General features: G+C 39.9%; 1 protein-coding gene across 4 annotated transcripts in view; it reads right to left on the bottom strand.

The window, feature by feature from the left end:
• The window catches only part of LRRC16A (leucine rich repeat containing 16A), a 316783-nt gene that overhangs the window by 112559 nt on the left and 189837 nt on the right, over positions 1-14387 (bottom strand). For all 4 annotated transcript variants that reach the window (XM_004693329.2, XM_012732954.1, XM_012732955.1 and 1 more), the window contains exons 12-15: positions 11065-11151; positions 4749-4852; positions 2077-2154; positions 1856-1932 (exon numbers count right to left, since the gene is read on the bottom strand). In XM_004693329.2, coding sequence (XP_004693386.1) covers positions 1856-1932; positions 2077-2154; positions 4749-4852; positions 11065-11151 — 346 coding nt within the window. The remainder of the gene's footprint in view (positions 1-1855; positions 1933-2076; positions 2155-4748; positions 4853-11064; positions 11152-14387) is intronic.

Raw genomic sequence — 14387 nt, forward strand, 5'->3', positions numbered from 1 at the left:
AGCTCTTCAAGCATTTTATTCCTGTTCTTTGTAGCCAGTGAAATCATGGTGCTTTACTCCCACATCTTCGGGAAACATGTCAGGCTATTTGAAATGAACTATCTCAGTAATTAAAACTCACTTTGGAATGAGAATTCTAGTGGTATAAACACTCAACAGTTCCAACAATTCTGGTTCCAGATAGTAGGTGAACAGAAGCTTGTATATTCTGCTCGTTTATTGACGAGCAAATGTTGTTAATTTTTTCTTTGGATACAGTTCTCTTCCTGTCACTGTGTCTTGGTGGATGCTATTGCATTGTTTCCAGCTATTCAGTGTCCCTTCCTGAAGAAGGATGATGCTTTGTCACCCCAGTGACAGCAGGCTCGGCCCTGCAAGTCTATTTGGCCAAAGGGATATGGGTACACATAATTAACTGTGGTTTCCTGAGAGAAACTTTACCATTACCAGACAGTATGTGAGCTACTATGGTTTTTCCTCCTCTGTCAAGGTTCTAGACAGAGATTGCTATGTCACCCAGAGTAAAAGACATGTGCCTTGTCCACAGGACATGTCATGATATCCTTGCTGCCGAAAGCCACAGGGATGGGAATGGACTGAGGTGGGGGAGGGGAGATCATGTGTTGCTGCAGAACAACCTGCCCTATCCTCACTGATAGACATAGGAATTTAGTCACAGCATGAAGAAGCCCCTAACAATGCACACAACTCAGTATGAATGCCACAATTTCAACCTAATTACCAAGGACTTTCAATGGTTACATCTAGGGAAGGTAGAAGATGTTAAACACTTTCTATGACTGTCCATTTAGAAATAAGAATTTCTGTTACGCAGTTCTGCTCTTCAAGCTTAACAGCTCTACTGAAGACCACTTGTTGCAGAAATCACAGAATGGTAAACTCGAGAGCCGATTATATGAAAATTTTTACAGTCTACAATATCCTCTTTTAACTCAGTTCTTCAACTACAGCTCTGCCACAGCATGGTTTCAGAAGCCACCATGAAATACATGAGCCAAGAGGGTGCTCTCAAGGACCTCAAATAACACTGAAACTACTCTTAACTTTTCCTACAATTTAGATTTTAGACTCTTACTTTCTTCCATTGAGGTATTTATGGAATATTTTTGCTCTTATATAAGATTTACATCTGTAAATCTGGATCAACTGTACTTAAAAAGCTCACCAATAAAAATGGAGATATTTCTAACATCAAGCAATTCTCCATGTTATTAAAGAAGATACAGTGACTATGACTTGTGGTCATAATTAAGAGAGCGAGGTGTTGAACTAAATGAATATATTAGATAATCTGAGAATTCCACACTTACATAACCACATATTTTTCATAATTCTGTAACCACATATTTTCCATAATTCTATGTCAGATGTCTGTGTCAATACTTGCTATTTCTAATCTACTGCCTTATTTTGCAAGTAACTCTAAATCAGAAAAGCAGAAGTTAAGTATTTAGATTAGCCTTCCGTTTACTTACAGTGGAAGCTGAAATGGCTAAGCTTTGGCTCTTGGCTACCCAGAAATACTTGATACTTACCTCGAAGTTTATTACCGAGAAATACCAAGAGAAGTTATTAAAGGTTTTTACTGTATTAGGATTGTCAGTCTACATGTGAGAAATAACATTTTTGTGCAGTTCACTGAGACAGGCTGGAGTTATTGGTGAAAAAGGTATTTTAAAAAATTGAACTTTAAGACGTTCAAGTCACAGATAACCATCTATGGCCAACTCTTTCCTCGCGTACAACATTTCGTTTTAGCACTGTTTTTCTATCATGAAAACTTTCTCCTAGAGGAGGACGCCCCTCGAGGACAGCAGCAAGAATCAATGCCTACCGATGAGAAAAGACAGTTCTGGAGACATTGAGCACAGCTAAGTATTGAAGGCATCCACGGAGAAGAGCGCCACAGACCTGAGGAAGAAATAAAGTTACTTTCATTTTCAAGTATTTCCAGGGCTCAAGGAATATTTTATCAGTGATCCCCTCGTTTCCCATCTCAATACCTATTCTGAGAGACTCTCCCCACCCCCCAAGAGCATTATAAGAAAATATTACCATGTCCAGGGAACACTCTGTATTGGATAAATCCAGATGAGCAATGGCATTTGGCTGGGCCAAGAAACTGTACATGTACTTGAAATAAAAACCAAAACAAATATATTAGGACCTAAAGACACACACACACACACACACACACACACACAATGGTAACTACTATATTTTAAAATGCAGTTGTCCTAATGCTCCAAGATTTACTCTATTCTTTCCAAAGGACTAGTGGGATCTTCTGTCACTGTTACCTTCTCTGAGAGCAAAACTTCAAAGAATATTTAAATAGAATTAAATTTCAGTTAAAGAAAAGGCCAATGGAATCTCGCTACCAATCTCCCTTTTTGTTACAAGTGACAATTCTTCTGACTGACTCCACCTTTATTATACAGTTCTGGAAGAGTGGTAATCATTTTTAACTGCTAAGAATGAAATACTACCTGAGTTAACAGACACCCTATCAAAATGCTAATCCCTTCAGAAAGTGATAGGAGGAACCAACCATTTGAACTACAGGATGGTCTCAGGCTATATATTCTCTGTGTATAACACAATGATTTTTCTATACTCAGTTACTTCCAAAGTCTAACAAGAAAGAGCCTGACATCACAAATTAAAAAAAAAAATTTAAATTTATAAACTGCTGAGACACTTCATGTTTCAGGGTGCCATAATACCTAAACTATCCCCTTATCCACAGACAAGTTCATCACAACAATGAAACGAATAACTCTGCTATTCTCATTACCAGGAAAACAGTTCAACTCTCCTAGTGTTTGCTGGATGTAACCATATACTTGCAAAAACAGGGACAGGGAGAGTTCTAAGGTAAGCACAGACTCAAGTGTAGCAGCTTGGCTATAAGATGATTGAGAGAAATTCTACCATGGCATTCAGAAGAACAGAAGCTCTTCAGGATACTTCAGGTAATCACATTTTATTATGAAATATTCTGACTCTGAAAAAAATCATTCTGCTCTCACAAGAATTTTTCTGTCTCTCCAGCTTTGCATAGCATTGTCTTTACCCCCGGTCACCAGCTGGGGGAGCTCTAACCACCATCATGTGGTAAGGAGAGCCTGGTTGGCTAACACTTCTCCAGAGAAGGGTCCTGTTCACGGACTCCCCAAAAGGCACAGAGCCTCAGTAAGTCCTCCCCTTCACGCCGTCCACAACTCCACCACCCCTGCACCTGCCACGCAGTTCCCACAACCTCAGCCTGTCTGGTTTCATCATTTCATTTCTCCTCCCTAGTGGTCGGCTAGGTCAAGACTCACTTCTGGCCCTTGGAAGATTCCTGAATCACGTTATCTTGGGTGACAAGATCAGTGACCCTATGTTAGCCTAGTTTTATTATTTAGTCTTCAGGCTCCCTTTTTTTTTTTTTTAAATTTTAAGATTTATTTATTTGTACATACAGAACTGGGGTACAGGCCAGAGGCTCAGGGGCGGCGAGAGGCTTCACCAGGGACAGAGTGGGGAACAGAACAGACAGATGGACGAAGTACACTGCTGAGGGGAGCAGCGGGCGGGTCAGGAGAGGTCTGCCACGCCATGTGGTCACCTCCGGGGCAGGCGGGAAGCGAACTCATGTGGAGGTGGCTTTTGCTTCTCAATGCTGTGCTTTAACCTGCTGCGCCACCAGGGTGGGACACAGGCTCCCTTTTTATCCCTCTACTTCTATGATGTTTCACTACTTTGACTTGGGACTCCCCATTTCATCTTGGGAGGAAGCGGATTTGCCTCACTTTATCTCCTTTTTTTGTTATTTGTTTTTTTCTTTTCTTACCTCATGTAGTCCCCATAGTTCTCCTGTTACCATGTCACCCTTGAACGATCACCACAACCTTTTGTGAGCTTCCCTGCCTCTGACCCCCAGCTTCCCTGCTGTGGGACTCAGATCTAGAGTCAGTTTGCTAGTTTTGTCTTTTTCTTGACTTTTGTTTGGTTCCTCTATATTCTGTGTATATACCAATATCTCCTTTCAATCACAAACTATTTTAAAAAATTCTTTACCAGCCATGCTATTTAGCAATGAAATAAATCAGTTAATGCTTCCAACCTTTCTTATCAAGCAATTTTAACAGGTACAACAGTATTTTAAAGTGAAGATAAAAATTCCTTCAGAGGGCCCTCCCTCCCTGGTGGCGCAGCGGGTTAAAGCACAACACTAAGAAGCTTAAGCCAGTCCCGCATGAGTTCGATCCCGGCCTGCCTCGGAGGAGATCTACATGGTGAGGCAGACCTCTCCTGACCCGCCCTCTGCTCCCCTCAGCAGTGTACTTCGTCGATCTGCCTGTTCTGCTCCCCACTCTGTCTCTGGTGAATCCTCTCACCCACCGCATCTCTGGCCTGTATCCCAGTTCTGTTGAATAAATAAGTAAATCTTAAAAAAAAAAAAAAAATTCCTTCAGAAAATGCATTTCCAAAATGGATTCTTAATTCAGCAACATTAAATGAAGGGGTGAGAGGAACTATGATGATAGACTACATTTAATTAAGAAAGAATGGAAGTTTTTCTCGAAGCACAAACAAGCTCATAACTAAAGGACTTTAAGGTACCATTATAAAGGGCATGCAGAGAAGTCATAAGACATGTTTAGAAATTATTCCAGACTTATTAAACACAGCTTCTTTGCAGGTGGTGGTGGGGGAGAGGAGGGCAAATGTAAACCTACCGAGAGGTCATCTCCGCGAAGGATGTTCCCTGAGAGGTCCAGATGGGTGAGGGTGGTGGCAGTCAGCAGGTTGGCACTGAGTGACTGAGAAAGGCTGTTCACCCCTGCAATGTAAAGATCCAGGGTCAACTCCCACTCCAGGAAACAGAATGAGGCTGTGAGTTTCTAGAAACAACGTTGCAGTCCATCCACCTGCAGGGCTGAGTTAACCAGAAGAATCATTCCAAATGGCAGCTCTGTAATTATCTACTTTTGACTTCCTCTCAAGAAGAGCAAGTTTGTCACAGACACAACTATCTCACTGGGAGGTAAAGGAAACAGAAGTGACGTCATTTTGCTTCATTTCCTCTGATGTGGATGGAAAGGACTTCCCCTTTAAATCTTACAATGTGCTAAGATGAAGATCTAATTGGTCATTTCAGTCCTTCTCTAAGTCCTTTCTAATGACCCTGACTTACTGTCCACTAGTTAAATGACAGAGGTGCAATTGCAGACACTAGGGGATTTTAAAGAATGTAAGAAGTTAATATAGGAATTATAGAACCTAATATAGAATACTTACAGTACTTAACATAGTATACTAAATGTAACAGACTAAAGGGGAAGATTTAGATTGAAATGCATTTTACAAAGATGAGAAAATGATCGGTGCACCATGCCAAGGAAATAAAAAGAAACAGTGATGATCATGCGCTCTTCTTTATTTATATACGTAACAGTTAAACTGCACTGAACTAAACTAGTAATACCACCCCAGAAACAAGAAAACAAATACATGAAGAAGGCAAGATTGTTCTAAGAGGAGACGCTTTGTTCTGACATATATGTGTATCACTGCTTTGTGTGGCTACAAAGTGAAAGCCCAGAAAAGTCCATCATCCACTAGAACTTAAAGAGGTCAATGCACACACATATCACTGATTATCAGGCTGACAGGGACTTGGGACCTTGCAAAGTTCTTCTTGTTTTTAGTCAAAGACTCTGTTTCCAGATAGTAGATTTTGGCAGTACACCTATTTCTCAATAGAGGACACTTTTCTACATCATTTCACTTTTCTTGCTTTTCCATAAAACTCTTCTTGAATATCCCAGCCTGTAAATCACTCTACAGAAAAGCAGGAAAGAGGGCTCTGTCCACACACCTGGAAAGGGCTTATGTCAGAATGAGGGAAGAAGCAAGCTGAGGTGATGTCAGCAGAGGGAACCCAAGAAAAAAGCTGATCATGTCAACTACAGCCTGCATTGGAGCTGTTCTCATTTCTAGGGTGAGAATGACTGTTGTGTGATACAGATGAGGTTGTCTGATTTGCTAGTTTGAGTTACAAAGAGATATTCTAACAGATGTTGAGGATCTGCATGCATTTGGGTACACAGGAAAAAGACACAGAGGGTTTGAGTGAAAAATATTTCAGGTAAGTGCAAAAGGCATTTTCTGGTCATCAACTCAACATTTATTAAGCGTCATCCAATGTCTGTAAAATGTTGGTGACTGCGAAATATACATAAATGAAAACCAGGCTTTGTCCTCAAAAAGTTTAAAGGCCATCAGGAAAGAAATGAAACAAATTTCTGGAAGAGAGTTCAGGAATATATGAGAGACCATTTTTGCAACCACTCTTCTTTGAAAGTCTACTGTATATCAGGCGTGGGCTTGCAACACCTGGGGATTCTATCTGACCTCTAAGCCAGGGCAATAAGAGATACAGGCATCCTGCTGGTCACAACTAAGCGAGATGGGGCCTATCAAGAGGTAAGAACAAGTGCTTGTCAGCAAAGAGGGTGAAGATTAGATTAATAGTGTTAGGTAAAAGGAACTGCAAAGGCCTTCACAAAAGGTTCATCTCTGGAGGTAACTTCTACAGTTGCTTAAATGACCAACTTCCTCTCATTTGTCTTACTATTTGTAGCATTCACATAGTTTGTAATGGAATAATTGACTCCAAAACATATGGAAAATACCAGGCTCTCATCAGGAAAATCATTTGTAAAATTATTTCCTTAGAGGGATATAACAAGACTGAATAAATAATTTCTAAAATTAGAAGGTCAAATTAGTCTTGACAGCAAAATGCTCCTTGACAAGTGTGGGCGCTTGGCAGCTGGCCAACATCTGAATAGAATCAGGAGAGAATCCTGTTATCAGCTCAGCTTCACACTAAAGCAGAATGAAGGATCTCCTCCCCCACCTCTTCAGCCTACATTCACATGCGGCCTGTGTTAATAAGCACACTAAAAGCAGGAAATTACAAAAATATAGGATGGAAAAAAAAAACAGGGCTGGTACAACCCAAACGAAACACAGATTTACATGCCATTCTTGATTCTGACCATTCTGCATGTTTATTATTGGAGTGTTTACAGCTGGAAAAAGGTGGACCAGATGGCCCAGCACTGACATACTCTGGCTGCCAGCAGCATTTACTAGAAATCCAGGACACTATCATTTGTTAGCATCGAAGGCAGAGAAAGGGTACTTGGAAACAGTGTGGATGTCACTGGGAGATTAAAAAAAAAAAAAAAAAAAAAGATAAAAAAGCTATCTTGACTTATGGAGCCATGAATAGAAATGTTTTCACGGGACTAATGGATAAATGTTCGTCATTAGCAAAAGCTGAAGACTGCAGTTATTATGACTCTGCAAGCCCTCGTGAGACTATGTTCAAGACTACATGACAGTCTTCCAGAATTTTGTTTTAAATGATCAACATTTCAAGATATATGCCACAGCATTTAAAATTCTTTAGATCACCCGCCTGGCTAGCTGAGTCGGTAGAGCATGAGACTCTTCAAATTTTTTAGATCACATGTTATAAAACAGTATTAGTTCTCAAAGCATCCTACTGATGTACACATTTTGATTGGGGCTGGAGGGAAAAATCAATGACCTTTATAGGTAAAGACCTATAAAGGGGCTGACCTCACTTGCAAGAAATGGAAGAACCAGCTTTGCTGTGGAAGTGCCTCACTTGTAGCTCACTACTGAGACAGGATAAATGACTACCACAGTCTCTTCTGGCTTTGTAGTCATGCACAAATACATTGAATACATTCAAGTTTTTATTAAAAAAAAAAAGCTAGACCTACATGCATTATTAATAATTTTAATTCATATGAATTTTTACTTAAAATTCAACAGTGTAAATAGATAATTAAAGAAACTATCAATTTCTGGGTCTCCCTGGTGGTGCAGAGGTTAAAGTCTCAGCGTTATTAAGCTATCACCAGCCACTGTGCCATGACTTCAATCCCCAGCCAGTGAGTTAACTTATACAGTGCAGCAGACTTCTCCTCTCTCACCTGCTGCTCCCCTCAGCAGTGGATTTCAGTGAATCCGCCTGTTCTGCTCCCCACTCCATCTCTGGTGAATCCTCTCACTCCTCCCCACCCCTGCATCTCTGACCTACACCCAAGTTCTTGTATGCATAAATAAATAATAAATAAACCTTTGAAAAAAAGTGGGGGGACCTACCAATTTCCTCCAAAAGAAATGCAAGTGCGTTTAGAACAAAAGGGAGAAATTATTAAGCAGTAATTAAAAGGCTAAAATTTAAATATAACAGCACTTTTTTTTCTATGCCTGATAAATCAATGTCAAAATAGAATAAAATCCAGAGATGAAGAGTGTGATGTGATCGGTACAAAATACTTAAGAAGACAAATTAACAAACAAAATCAGAAGAAAACTTAAAAAAATTGGTGTACGGTCTTTGATGTAGTAAATTCACTTACATAAATTGTTCTGAAGAAATTAAAGGACTGATAATTAGGTCTAGAATCGCATTAGCATTGTTTGTATTACTGAGGTTTTAGAACACCATCTAAATATGTACTAGCAGATATTTAAATTATGCTAAAAAAAAAAAAATCCTGGGCCATTACAAGAGATCCTGTGTTTAGCGACATAAAAGATCAACATGTGGAGAAAAAGAAAAGATGATAAACATGTAAGTATAAAGTAGATCCAACACACGTGTGTGTTTGAAATATGTAAACTCTATACAGACAGAAAGTTGTATTGAAATGACAAGTATTTTGCTTTCTCATTTATACTTGTCAGTATCTTCTAAATCTTTTCCAGAAATACGTAAATGGATGGATAATATTACAAAAGGTTTTTAAAAATTGATCTCCTGGGGTGTAACAGTCATCATATAATGCTTTAAGATCTGTAGAGGATTTCAGGCACCAGGACAGAGACCACTGATGCCCAGGGGGAATCCTTCCCTTTGAAAATTTACTTTTATGGCTTCATCTTAACCACATCTTAACAAACACACACACACAAAATCATGGGACTTGCAAAATTAACCCCAACTTCCAGTCACTCTTGGCGTAACTGTATAAGAAGATAGCATGACTGGTTGGCTATTTAAGCATTAAGAGAACACACTGCTGCACCCACTGCCCCGTGATACAGTCAAAGGCAGTCTCCAATATGCCAGGTCTGGACACGCCCAGGCTGGGGCACAATCAAAACACAGTAAGAAATGAGGTAAAATAGAGGAATTTACAAAAGGCAATGGAATACCAGGAAAGGTGCTCTCAAGAGGGCGGTGGGGGGATTCAAAGAAAAGGTGAGCTAAAAGCTTAATCTTGTAGGGGAAGCAGAAAGTCATCATATCTGAGGCAGGGACACTGGCCCAAGTCAAAATAAAAGCTTCTAGAAACTTCAGACAGCATAAGATGATGACAACGATGATGGGGGGGTGGTAAAGACAGTGTGTGGAGGCAGTACCTGGGGCTCTTTATGCCCAAACTGCACTGTATGATTGCATTCATTTCATCCCACTGATTTATTCCTACCACTTGTGATGAGGGAGTTATTTTTATTCCTATCTCACCAAAGAAACTACTGAGGATCCACTAGATTGTAAAAGCACGTTAAAGTTAGGCTTCCACGCTAGCCATCCAGCTTAAGAACGGGCACTCTTAGTCACCACAGGCTTGGGCACACCGCATTCTGGATACCATACTTTGCTGCACTTGGCAGACTCTGAGCTTTGACAAACTGTAGGTCTATGCCCACCTAGCAAGTCTGCTGGGACCATTTTCCCAGAAGTGCATGCTTGCTTTCTCTGTGTCCCATTTAATGACGGCAGGCACTTAGCTTCTCATAGACGTAATGCTGCCGCACAGTGAATCTTTATTAGTAGAGCACCAACATCAATTGCCCATACTCAGGGAAACCAGAAACTTCCATGACTCACTTCACTGTGGTACTTGCTTTCTTGTGGAGTTCTGGGATGCCACCTGTGACCTCTCTGAGGTATGCCATCAAAAGACAGTGATATAGTTAAGAAAAGGCCACTTACTCAATTCAAGGCATTTTCATGAAAGACCCACAGTGCCCCAAACATGCCAGGTGTTAGAGACAAAGGGAGCAGAGAGGCACAGGCCACAACCTGCACGGAAGATCCAAACTTTACAAAAGGCCCGACACCTGGTGGAGAGTAACACCAAAGAAAGAGCAATGGGTCCCACTGAGGTCTGGGGAGTAGGGAAGATGTCCCAGAGAGAGAACACAGATGAAGGACTGATAAAATAAATTCAAGCTCTCTGGGATGAAAGAAAAATTCCTGGGGCAGAACACAAAGCCTTTGGAAAGGTACAGTGTAAGCAGAAATAGCTCCACTATGATCGGGGGCTAATGTTGCAAACTAACAGAACTGACAAGAATTGATGAGCAACCAGATAAAGGAGAGAAGGGTGAGTAGAATCAAGCATGAACCTGTGGAAAGGGAAGCAATTTCCATAGACAGGAAGCAGCGGACGAAGAGCTACATTGGTAACTCAGAAGTTGGGGTCAACCATTTTCTGTGAAACAGTCTGCAAAGGACTATGGGAGATGGACTATGGATACTTTGGTGGTGACTGTGGTTTGGTAACAACAACTGAAGGCAGAGAGCCTATACCCTTAAAACACATGTAATGATAGAAATCAGTAAAATGTAAAAAGCAGACAATTTGTCTGACAGGTGCTGAGGTGAGGGTGGGGTGTGGGGGTATTGACTTGCTTATCCCAGGATAAGCCACAAGAAACACCTTGTGAATGTGAGGAGGGCAGGAGGCAGCCTGAAGCAGTCCCTGACTCAAAGTTAAAAATGAATGTGGATTTTAAAATTATTCTCTATTCTGAAAGTAGTTAAATTTAGCAACCAGAATTCAAACTACATAATTTCTTTACTTGAGTAAAACTGGCAGAATACCATCATACCACATTCTTCAATGCAGATACTTAACTACATAATCATTGTAATTACTTAAGAAAGCACCAAATATTAGAGATCCAACAGTAAGTAAATAAGATATACTGTACCTTTAGGTGACAATGAGGTTTTAGATAAATTTAAATGCTTCAATCCCTTTGGAAGTTTGGCAAATTGAATACTTAAAGAGGACACACCTGAGGAAGAAAAAAAAGATGGTTATAATTTTCAAGTTCTTCAAATTGACAAAGTCTGAAAACTAACCTAAGTTTGGTTCCAATCTGGGCAATCGCTTCTATTTCCTAATGTCAAACTTGGCTTTCTAATCCTCTACCACTTTTCTTTCTTTCCTACCTGTCGGGCAGGAGAAGAGGCAGATTGTGTAATGAAGCATAACAACATCAAAACCTTAGCACAGTTAAGGCTATTTTCCTTTGGAACAAATTTTGCCTTCACTTTCCAGTCCTATTTCTAATACAAGTCCTCTTGGGAAGAGCGATAAAATTGTTTCTCTCTTTTCTTTTTAACCTGCGCCTGAAGGAAATGATCACGCTTCTGAGTGAGCAGATGCATGCTATTTAATTATTGTCAAGAAAAGTGGCATAATATTAACTATTCAGATTACAGCTTCACTTTTAGCAGATGGATTCCAATATTTAAATGGCTTGTGGCTAATAACCTCAGACAAAGCATCAAAGCAGGTTTCAACTTCTTAAAGGTGGTCATGTAACATGAAATAACTCACAAGGAATTTAAATCAGATAATCTCCACATTTAACAGCCGGAGTGGGAGACTGAACACCAGCGCATTCATTCAAGGATGGCAATGCATGGAGGCCGCTTTCTGGGAAGAACCGAGTACCACAAGAATGTATGTCCTTCCTCCCGCTTTTGCCACCCGCCCTCTGTTCATGTGAGTTACCACCTCCCAAGAGCCATGTTCGTTCCTGGGAGGACCCCTAGAGAACTAGCAACCATACAATACCCCAAGACTGATTCTCTAACTCCAGGAACCTATTAAGAACTACTGTGCAGTTTGCTGCACTATTATAGAACCCCATGTGCCCTATAAATATTATCAGAGTTTATTAAAAATTAGCTGCTATAGCAATAACCTACATCATGTACCTTGCCTAAGCCCCCAAATGAGAGTTTCTATGTAGCCCCCTTAGAGCATTTCAGTGTCAAGTAAGGTTGACAGCACCTGGATTAAATAATGTTAAACAGGCCCTCCCTGGTGGCGCAGCGGGTTAAAGCACTGCACTGAGAAGCTAAAGCCACTTCCGCATGAGTTCGATTCCCGCCTGCCCCGGAGGTGACCACATGGCGCAGCAGACCTCTCCTGGCCCACCTGCTGCTCCCCTCAGCAGTGTACTTTGTCGATCTGCCTGTTCTGCTCCCCACTCTGTCTCTGGTGAAGCCTCTCACCGCCCCGAGCCTCTGGCCTGTACCCCAGTTCTGTATGCATAAATAAATAAATCTTTTAAAAAAATAATAATAGTAATGTTAAACAGCTTGTCATATATTGTTCCATTTCATGTCAGTTGCATCAAAATACTCACTTTGTAAGAATTCATTAAGATATAATTTAGGGTTGATGGACTTCTCTGAATGGACCATTTACTTCAATAAGAAAAATTACTTCCAACAACTGGATATAGATGATTTTTTAGCTACAACATCAAAACCACTGTCCACTAAAGAAATAACTGATAAGGTGGACTTCATTAAAATTGAAAAGTTCTGTCCTGCCAAAGACAATATCAAGAGAATGAGAAGACAGGTCATAGATGAGAAGGCAATGTCTGCAAAGGATATATCTGCTAAAAGACTGTCATTCAGAATTTACAAAAAAACTCTTAAAAGTCAACAATCAGGGCCCTCCGTGTTGGCTCTTCAGGGTAAAGCACAGTACTGCAAGAGAGCTACAGCAGCTTCAGGTCGATTCCCCGCCAGGGAGGTGACCCACATGGTGCAGCAGACCTCTCCTGACCTGCCTGCTGCTCCTCTCAGCAGTGGACTTTGTCAATCTGCCTGTTCTGCGCCCCACTCTGTCTCTGGTGAAGCCTCTCAAAGCCCCTGAGCCTCTGGCCTGTACCCCAGTTCTGTATGAATAAATAAAAATCTTAAAAAAAAAAGTCAACAATCAAAAAACACTTTTGTCTCATTAAAAAAATGAGACAAAGACCTTAACAGACACCTTACCACAACAGCTATACAGATAATAAATAAGCACATGAAAAGATGCTCAGTTTCATGTGTCATCAGGAAAATGCAAATAAATGGAAACAACACCCATTAGCATGTCTGAACTCTCGCACACTGACACCATCAAGTGTTGGCCAAAATATGGAGCAAGGAACTCTCAACTCTTGTTGGTGGAAAAGCAAAATGATACAACCATTGGAACATAGTTATTGGTTTCTCACAAAATTAAGCACCTTATCATATGATCCAACACACATTCCTTGGTATTTACCCAAAAGAGTTGAAAAAAGTGAAAGTCAGGATTTTCAGTAGAGTGAAGATATTCTGCATAATGTGCTAATGATGGATACATGTCATTATACATTTTCCAGACCCACAGAACAGACTACACCAAGAGCAAACTATAATATAAATTATAGACTGAAAGATTATGTGTTAATGTAGTATCATCAATTGCAATAAATGTACCAGTCTAGTAGAGGATATTGATGACTAGAGAGGCTCTAGATATGTGGGAGATATCTCCAGTCCTCCCTCTCAATTTTTCTGTGAACCTAAAAATACTAAAAATAGACAGTCTTTTTTAAAAAGTGAAAATACCAGATTCACACTTTTAAACTTTGATAAATCATTGCCTACTCATGCCCAATAATCTTACATACAATTTTTACTTAGCAAAGCATATGCCTGATGTTAAAAGAATGTTAAATAAATGTTAAAAGAAAATCTCAAGGCCATATTTTGTACCTTCAAATCATACTGAAAATATCTGTTAAGAGCTACCACTAAATTTCTAAATTGTTGTGCTAAGCTTGACTTGAGCTGTTTGGCTTTTGTCTTTAAGAGGACGATTTTGAACTTTTCAATAATTTCGTTTGTGTCAAAACATATTTATAACACCACATAAAATTATAAATGCTTCTAACCAAACACAAGGCCAGAATGGCACAATTATTTTTAGATACTGATCACACTCACACAACTGATGATTCTTTAATCATAAGTTGTCTTTGAAAAGGTATGTAGACAAAAAAGGAATAAACAACTCAGCCAATTATTCTTGAAAGTAGTAAAAATTCAACAATGATGAATAAAGTCATGCTTGACAGATTATATCTTTGAAAAGCAGAATAAAGGCAAAAAATAAAAAGTAGAGGTATAACAAAGGTAAAAAGGACCAAAGGGACAGACGCAAGATAATTGGGTAAAATGAATTTTTTTTAAA

The sequence above is a fragment of the Condylura cristata genome, unplaced genomic scaffold (genome assembly GCF_000260355.1).
Source record: "Condylura cristata isolate star-nosed mole 26May11 unplaced genomic scaffold, ConCri1.0 scaffold00037, whole genome shotgun sequence".
Classification (NCBI taxonomy): Eukaryota; Metazoa; Chordata; class Mammalia; order Eulipotyphla; family Talpidae; genus Condylura; species Condylura cristata.